Source organism: Echinops telfairi, unplaced genomic scaffold (genome assembly GCF_000313985.2).
Source record: "Echinops telfairi isolate 266 unplaced genomic scaffold, ASM31398v2 ScPeMD7_7424;HRSCAF=8462, whole genome shotgun sequence".
NCBI classification, from domain to species: domain Eukaryota; kingdom Metazoa; phylum Chordata; class Mammalia; order Afrosoricida; family Tenrecidae; genus Echinops; species Echinops telfairi.
In genome coordinates this window covers 51029694-51038940 of record NW_022111324.1, presented here as the reverse complement: position 1 = coordinate 51038940, position 9247 = coordinate 51029694, and the positions used below count along the sequence as shown (strand labels likewise).

Below are 9247 nucleotides of genomic sequence, written 5' to 3'. Positions count from 1 at the left end.
GCACATACTTTTTCTTTTCCTTCCTCCGCCCTGTCATTCCATTCCAGACAACCAGCCTGTGTGCACTGGCACTGGTGCAGGCTGCACGGCCACTGGCCGCCGGCTGGCATGGTTCATTCTGGGCTGTGTGCTCCTAGCGTGCCAGCTCAGTTGAGAGACGGTTCCTTCTTTGCTTACGTCCCCTCGTTTAGTTTGCTTTTTATTGCTGTCTCTAGCTTACGTGGTGTCTACCGCTTTCCCAGAGATAGGGTGCTCACGTCTGGCTCAGGAGCACACCTGCCCGCGGGAACGGACACAGCTGTTACAGTGGTGGTCAGCAAGGCTTCTTCATGGGTCTCACTATGGTTTGCATTAGGAGAAGTGTTCAAGTCCGCTTTTCTCAGTAATCGTTTCATTTTCATTCAAGCGCAATTAAATTGGTAACGGCTAAGGCTTATTAAAGGCCACATGAAATGTCAGCTCAGATGGAGAGAAAGGGCCGATCTCCCGTAAGCAGTTCTGCCGTGACCGACGGGAAGCACCCGGGTGCTGTCTTCCGCTGGATGAGCATGGTGGTAGCCAGTCTCCGTCGGCCCGTTTGTCCGGGCACAGAGACTTCACGTGGTGTGTAGCTAGGCGGGGCGAGGGTGGCGCTAGCACTTTGAGGGCTTCATAATATGCTGCTTTTAAAAGGGAAACAGATAAAGTTAATTGATACCCAGCACCTCTCCAAAGAGGTGGGGGTCACTCTGAATAACCAGCCAGGTGATGTTTTTTCTACCACTTCAAGTTTTATGCAAACATTTTGTTAAAATGCTATAATGGTGATGATACACATCTTTTTAGTAAGAAGATACATTTCAAAACTATTTTCTGTAAAAATGAGAAGAATTTGCTTTGTGTAATGTAAAACTGGCTTTAAGAAAGCACTGTGGCAAATTTACTAAAGTTCAAAATTATACAAATATGTTAATAGGTATATGTGCAACTAGATATGGACAACAATTGTATTTTTTTAAATAAATATTTTTAACGAAATGCCTTTCTGACTTGGTCCGTCATTTCTCACTGACACTGAGCATCACGGCAAGGTGGGGTCCTGACCCAGGCTGAACGTGTGAGCATTCAGTCCTCCCGGCTCCCCCAGAAGCCTGCCCTTCAGCTGTTGGGTGAGCGTGTCCTCAGGGCGAGGTACACAGGCGGGTGGGCGTGGTGGTGAAGTGGGAAGACTCGGGAACAACTTTAAGCATAAGAAGAAAACCAGGTTAACTGCCGACTGGCTGGAGGAATTTTTTATCCCGTGGAACCTCTCTACTGTGGTTTAAAATATTTCATTTATGTTCTTAAAGGGGCATTTTAAAATTTAATTATCAAAACAGAACTCCAGCCCTCGTAAGAAGCAACTTTTACATCTTTTGACTCGGCTCCGTTTCTTCCTGGAGCTGTTGAGGTAAGAACCTGGGGACTTGGGTTTGTTCAGCGAACGAAATCCTGCCTTTTCAGAACCAGGTTGTGACAAGTTGACTTCATGGTAGTGAATTTGGTTTTTGGAGGGTTTAGCAGGAAGCTCTTAACCCACTTCGAGTGTGCGCCTGCCATCTGCTGGGGCCTATATAACTGATCTATAAGAAAGGGCCTCATCCCACCAACTCCTGGGACAGAGGTATCCCACCAATTGTATCCATCTTATCTCCAGAAGTATTTTTTCATCCCATTAAAAAAAAAGGTCTTACATTGCTACCCCCACCCCCCAATAGTTTCAGCAACAACAAAAAATCAAAGCAGAGAATAATTAGGTCTTGAAAGGGTTGAAGCGAGGCTCCTGGGTACAAAGTCACATTCTGTTTCATCTTGCGCTGGGAAGAGAGCGAGCAAGGCATTGTTTAGTGGGTGGCCCGTGGCACTTTGCACCACTAATGATGCTTTTAAAACAGCTCATCCTCTCACATGCCTGCTCAACAATTCTAATCGTCTCCCATCACTGCGCAAAGTCCGCACCCGCCGGGCCTTTCCTGATCCCTCGTTCCCACTCGTCCTGCTTCCTGCCACCACCACCCCCTTTGTCACCCATTGAAGCCACACCAGCCTGAAGCCTGTTCCTCAGAATGTCATTCAGTGCTGTCGAGCCTGGCCAAATCCTGCCACATCATCGACCTGCAGTGACAGCCTCTGGGGCTTTTCTCCAAGGCTGTGGTCTCTACAGAGGTGCCCCTCCAGAGGCTTCCTCCTCTGGGCTGCCTGGCGGGGTTCAGACGGCCATCCTTGGACTGCCAAGGCACTGTGTTCTTCAAGTTCACATGCATATTCTAACCAGGACCCACGGCGTTTGGGTTTTGGGCTTTTTGTCCACTGCCCAGTAGGACCTACCCGGGTACTAAATGGATGGCTTCCCTGCAGTGCCCTGCAAGTTTCTGGGCAAATGTCTCCTCAGACCTCACAGGGCGTCTCTAATATAAGACTGGCCTCTCCCTGCCTGCGCTTCGATGTACTGACAGCCACACACACAGGTGCTGAGTAAAACTGAAGAAATGAATGCCTCTTGTCTAAAGACTTGGCTGTGTCACTATGTCTGCCTTGAATCCAGTGCGCCGAGAAGTTAGCTTCTCACCCCCTAGCAGAGGGGCATTTCTTGTGAGCGCACGGAATGTCAAAGTGAGGGCGCGGGGTGGGGAACCCTACCTGTTCTGCGGTCGATTTTGAAGTATGATCTAAGAAGCCTTTGACTTCCTGCAGGCAAGGGGCATGGTGCTCTCCACCCCTGGCTGCTTGACTTCGAGAGCATCAGTCTGAACCTGTAGTGTGGGAGATCGGCCTTGCCATGGGGCAGTGCAGTCATTGGTCTCCGAGTTTGTAAAAAGACATTGGTCTTCCAAAATGAAAACGCTGCCCTTGAGCCGATGCCGGCTCCAGAGACCCTGCTGATAGACAGGGTGGACCTGCTCCTGTGGGCTTCCAAGCCTGCTGACCTTGCTGTGAGCAGCCCGGTGTACAAGTGTCACCTTGCCTTCTGTCCTCGCCAATGAATTAGGACTCCCTGAGCCACGGCTACTGCTTCCTCTTCCAAAATCTGTTTAAAGAGAATCCTTGAGCATCCACGAGAGGAAAAGAGCTGGCTGCTGCTTGCTAAACACTTCGACACCCACTACAGTGATCAGTGGCGTTGTACATGTTTGGCATCACCTCTGGATAGGCAGATTACTTCCTTTCCCCGTGCCCGCTCCCCGGAAGAACAGCTTTATGTGAAAGCTGGCAGATAGAGCAGGACCTAAGCTAGCACACTGAGCCCTGGAACAGAGCTGAGGGTTCAAAATGGCAGGCCACGGTCCCCAGCCAAATGGACTCCATTTCCCAGCAACCTTGCAGTTACGTGCCTAAAGGCCTGCTGGGACAAGTATTTGCCACTAAGCCTCAAGTATGCTGGCTTTTTAAAATACCAGATCTACTTAGTAAATTTCTAAGACACTCCAACCACCATTATTATAATGTAGTCACCCGGCTTACCATGAACAACTACATTTAGCAAGAAATGTATACTATCCTGTTAGACCTTGAATTGTCACCTGCGGTGCCGTTCCCCGCAGCCGCCTCGCGGACCAGCGTGGCGAGAATGTAACTGCTTGAATAGCCCTCCCCTTCAGCCAGTCCACTGCTTGGAACTACAAAAATCCTGGAATATCTGTGTCCTGGGTCGAGAGTGTTTTCAGGGTGGTAACCCCTCTTGATTCAGCTGTTTAAATAAAGGCTTTCATTATTAATAAAGTGGTGTGGCTGATCTTGCCTGGTTCAACAATCAGGGAAAATCTTAACACTTTACAGATCTTAAACTCGTCTACAGCATTTCGCTCCAAGGCTCACCATCTTCAAAGAACAATTTCCGTAAGAAAACTCATCAGCTAAAAAAGCCTACCCAGGATGCCAGCAGGCCTTTGTAGGCACTTGCCCCAGGCCTGGGCAGGGCTGAGCAGCAGCGGGGCCCAGGCAGGAGGCACAGCACTGATGCCCCTCAGTACACCATGGCAGCTGAAGCTGGGTGGGTGAGCAGAACTGGTGGACCCTCCAGGGTCAGTGCTGGAAGAGGGGTGCTCACCAGGCGTGTGCTTGTGCATTTGTTATGGGCTTTCTTTGTTCTCTTCCGCATCTTGTCCATCACCACGCCTGGCCCTACCATGCCAGGAGGCATACCACTGGCATGTGGTGGGTAGGGTCCCGAGGGTTGGCATCCTGGATACCTTGGTTGTAGCACAGGTTGAGGAGGTCCACCTGGGGGGAAAGCTGGATTCCCCTGGGGAACTCTTGGGGGAATTGGAGAGGGGCTTGGTGGCAAGGCAGAATTAGCAGGTGGTGGGTGGACAGGGTACATGATGTTGGGGGATATGGCTTTGGCCCCAGCTGCCCATCATTGGCATCCCACATGTTCCAAGTGTCCCCCCAAGTCTTCACCCCCGTGTCTGGGCTGGATTCATCCTTCTGTCCAGTCTCCCAGGCATGGTACTTGTACATATTGACAGATCGAGTTAAAACTACTCAGCTCCCCAGCTTTCAAAAGATCGATTTGACATAAAATCTATGTACCACATGCACACGCGCTCTAAGCTGCTCAGAAGAAAGAGTAACAGTTGCTTATAAGAAGGTTTTTTAAGTTGCTGACATTTACGAAGTGTCTTCTGTATTGGGCGTGTAGTAAACGCCTCCCTCATACACACCTGTCCATTGTCCTTCCTTCCTTTGAGGTTGGGCCAGGTGCTGTCACCTCAGGGGGAAGACGTGTGGCTGGAAGGAGCTCACAGGTAGGACAGGGGACGCCAGCTCTTGAACCAGGTCTTCTGCCACGGAGGTGGAGCTGATTAACTTTACATCACCTACCTCTCCGCTGGGCACCCTGAGTCCATTCCGACGCATGAGATGGAGTAGAGTACCCCACAGGGTTTTCTGGGCAGTGATCCATACAGAAGCAGGTGGCCTGGCCTGCTGCAGAGCCGCTGGGCGGGTTTGGACTGCTAACCTTTTGACTCACAAAAGAGTGCTTAGCCATTGTACCACCAGGGCTCCTTATGAGGCTGACAGATGGAGGAAAAGTGTGAGGCGTGTGACCCACAACACTGAAGACCGATGACTGAGAATCATGACCCACTTTAATTGGTATATTTGTACATGTACATTTGTATATGCATAAAGTGCAGGTAAACCAGTAACAGACTCAAACAGCCCCCACAGTGGCTAGTTCATCACGTGCATAAGTCCCGGGCCTCCCTTCTCAGAACACGTGTGTGCATTCCCTCCATGTGTCCCCACGGGCTTCCCGGTGGCCCAGGAGGCGGAAGTCCTGGACAGGCCCTGCCTGCAGTACACCGCACAGCTGGAAGTCATCAGCCGTCCTGCTTCTTGCTAAACCTTGAGACATATAAAGAAGGTGGTGGTTTTTTTTCTCTATGAAGGATGCAGAGTTGAAATGAGATCTTCTTGGGAATTCTACGCTTTGTAGGGTAGTCAACCTGAGCTGGGAAAAAAAATCCCTGAGAACATCCATTCTCCCTGACAACTTCTGGATCTATTCACATCCATGATTAGCAGTGATAAGCTGGTAAATGTTTATCAGCTATCCCAAACCCCGTTGCTATCAAATCAAATTCCAACTCACGGGACCCTAGATGACAGAGTGGAATTGCCCCAGGAGGTTTCCCAGGCTGAAATCTCTATGTCTGCAGACTACCACATCTTCCTGCAGCTCGGCAGCTGGTGGGTTTGAACTGCCGGCTTTTCAGTGAACAGCCGAGCACTTAACCACTAGGGCTCCAGGGGGAGGGGAGAAAAGCCAAGATCTGTAGCTTTGGCCAATGTCTGCTGCAACGATTCCACCGTGGCGGGTTTCAAGCTGCCGAAGTAGCACACCATCATACGGCATTTCCACCATTCAGACAGGACAGACGCAGAGACCCTCCAGAGCATCCAAATGCAGGTAATCGAATAATTAGGAAGTGGTGAGCTTTGAGTAAGGCTCACCTTTGTTTGTAACACCACTCATCCACAAGAGGGCTTCAAAAACAGTGTCCAATTCCATTCCCTCTTCACTCCCTTCTCCCCACGACCTTTCGGAAGCCCCCTCGGGATGCTAGGCGCCTGAAGTTTAACCTTCAACGAATGGCCCTGTTTCACGGCCGCCGGCTCTCTGAAAACCAGCTCTCAGGAGTAGGTCCGAGTAGCAGCAGCACACCTCTCGGCACCAGCGGGTCAAAGAGAGCAAGGGACATGGTTTCCTTTGGAGTGTTTGTTTTGGAGGCTGGGGGATCAGACTTGAGACAGGGAACCAGTAAAAAGCACAGACGCCCCTTGAGCGTGCCCGCGAGGAAGAGCGTGGGTTTATTGTGAAGGCTGTCTACGCAGAGCAGTGATCATTGAGTGAGCTTGACAGTGTTCACCTGTTTCCTCCAAATTCAACGAGGCGTGATGAGGGCAAGCCCAGGGCACTGTCCCGGGTGGAGCGGCAGTCGGGGTGAAGTGCATGGCTGCCTTCTTTCCCCGGCCAGGTAGTATCCCGAGAGTCTGCGCCAGGGCAGAGGAAGGTGCTTGAATCGAAGGGTAAACTAATGATTTGCCTGGGTGGGGGTGGTGAGGGGTCGGGGTGGGGGTGAGGGGGCGTGTCCTAGGCCCCAGGGCTCAATCTGTCTTTTCTACTCAGGCATTCCTGGAGAGGCGCTGAACAAAGATGGCTGAGAGATGGCTTTCACCTCTGCCCCTGGTTTCCTCGCCGCTGTGGCCCGGGGTGGGGCTCAAGGGCAGCAGGTCTTCATGTGTCTTCCTCCCCGAGCTTGACCTCTCTCTGGTAGCACGGGGGGCTCTCCATCTGGAGAGGTTTGTCTTGGGTGGGAGCTGAGAGAGAGAAGAGATAGCATGTTCAGCGGCAAGAACCACTCAGGCTTCTGGTTTCTCGGCCATTCGGTGGCCCTGTAGGGAGCCCCGTGAAATAAACATTTCCTTGCATTTTGCTTGGAACACCATGTGTGGTGGGCTGGGACCCACAGCGTCCCTCCCCCGCCACCTGCAGACCTGCCAGTTCTGACCGAAGTGTTGGGGGAGGCCATTGTGCGAGACAATGTCGTGAGCTTGGATATCACGTTTCTTTTGTCTTTCAAGAATCAGGACCCTTGTGTGCTGCTCTTGGGTGACTTCCAGTGGGTTCTGGCTCATTGTGAGCCCAGGAGACAGAGGGAAACTCCCCCATTGGGGTTTCTGGGCTGTCCTCTCTGGGTGGGTTTGAACTGCCAACCTATCAGTCCACAGCCGAGGCCCCACTGCGGTGCTGGGTTCGCTGTTTGGTCCATGTTTACCGAGTGTGTGCCCTTCGCGGAGGTGCTGAGTCCCGGGTTAGATCCTCCACCCCCGCTGCCATCATGGGCATGCAGGTGGGGGGATGTACTTTTGAGCCCGGCTCCCTCTGGACCTTGAAACTGAGGGATGGGAGGGTTGGCATGCCTGCAGTCAAACCACAGGCCCCAGGATGCCTGCTCCTTCAGTCCTTCTGTGAGCGTGTGGCCTCTCACAGAGAGGGCAAGGGCTTGCTTGGTCTGGGCTGGCCACGGGAGACAGTCCTCTGGACAGAGGGCAGGCTGGGCTTGGGTTGTGGAAAACCGCTTTGGGACTCCTGCCTGGGTCCCCAGGAGAGAGACTATTCTTAGAAGGTGTCCCTGCCCTGAAGGAGCTTTCTTTTGGGCATTTGGCCCTAAGGGACTTCTTTCTGAAAAGGAGATCTGGACTAGGGTCAACATCCTGAACTGCAGAGAGCAGGCCAGTTGGGCCACTGGGCTGAGTTCCAGCCAGACCAGCTCTGCCTCTCAGCACCCTGAGCAGGCTGCACAGTGAGCCCTGGCCTGATTCGCTGACCTGGTGAGTGCAGGAAGCCAAGGTCACCGTTATGCCCTTCTCTGTCAGAGAGGCGGTGAGTCAGCCTGCCCCGCTCCCACCTGCCTGGAGAGCCCAGAGCAGTAGCGGCCGGCGGGGCAGGAAGAGGGGAAAAGGAAACGGTGGGAAAATAAACATTTCCTTGCATTTTACTTGGAACAAAGCACCATGTGTGGCGGGCTGGGACCCATAAGTACTCCCACCCACCCCCGCATTTTCCTGTTCTTGTGCTTTTCCCTCACCTGATGGGAGTCCAGGGTGCATCCTGTGGAAAAGCAGGAGCAAGATGTAGAAGGCAAAAGCCAAGCAGCCGAAGATGGCGCCGCAGACCAGGAAACTGTAGCTGCCCTGAGCCTGGAAGACCTGCCGAGGGGGGCAAGGAGACAGCGCTGGACTTCCCCTGCACTCTGCGTGGCGGGGTGCTTTCGGGCAAGTGGAGGCCCGGCACCAATAGCATCGTGGGGAGGAGGGTGGTCTCTGCCCCATTCATGGTTAGAGCTCCAGGTCTCATCCAAAGAGCCTGGTGGCACAGGGGGTTGTGGGCTGGGCTGCTAGCCACAAGGCCAGCAGCTCCATGGGAGCAGCAGGAGCCTGCTCCTGTGAGGATGTACAGTCATGAGCACCCAGGGAGCAGTCCCGCTCTGGCCTGCGGGGGCGCTGTGGGTTGGACTTGATGGACAGTCCACAAAGCCTAACCAGGCCTGTGCGGAGGGTAACTGCGCGTACACCTACACACACATTCAAGTTTTGATTGTGGGAGGCTGAGAACGCCCACCACCCCACTCGAGCAGTCAGGCACAATTTCATCGGGGCCCCTCACTCCTCTCTGACTACATGACATTGATGCAGAGCCCAGACATCATATGGCTTCAAGGCAGAGGCCGTTATAAGACAGCGAGTTTTTTGTACCCATCTGGGGGTGGGGGGTGGGGGTGCCGCTCCAGGTGGGGAAGGAGGAGGCCTTTTATCCCCATGGAGAGTGACAGCTCAGACACTCACAGGGGGCAGTGCTACTCTGTCGACTCGCTGGCAGGGGCTGGGGGTCAATAAAGGAGGCACAGGTGTGTTAGGGAGGACGTGTGAGAGGTGCGCCTTGGTCACGGCAGGGGTTGGGCAGGAAAGCCGGACCTGTGCAGGTCTAAGAAGGGACAAGAAGCCCTGCTGTGGCTCAAATGCTTCTCGGGGTTAAGAACCAAGGAGCACCCCCAGGCCCCTCTGGGCCCATGCCCAGGCAGGCTTTCGATGGACCACCGACCCCTCACTTGGTCCCACACTGAAGCGGTCACAGGAACCACGGGCACAGTGGGCCCTGCTTGCCCAGTGGGAGCCCCTCTCCCCTGCTCTGCAGCCTGCTCTCCTCGCCTCCCCCCAG

At 53.3% G+C, this 9247-nt stretch overlaps 1 protein-coding gene across 1 annotated transcript in view; it reads right to left on the bottom strand.

Annotated features, from left to right (window-relative positions):
• Positions 1–6306: 6306 nt before the first annotated feature.
• The window catches only part of MFSD4A (major facilitator superfamily domain containing 4A), a 48348-nt gene continuing 45407 nt past the window's right edge, over positions 6307–9247 (bottom strand). The window contains exons 9-10 of the mRNA XM_004700115.2: positions 8118–8238; positions 6307–6846 (exon numbers count right to left, since the gene is read on the bottom strand). Coding sequence (XP_004700172.1) covers positions 6764–6846; positions 8118–8238 — 204 coding nt within the window. The 3' untranslated portion in view covers positions 6307–6763. The remainder of the gene's footprint in view (positions 6847–8117; positions 8239–9247) is intronic.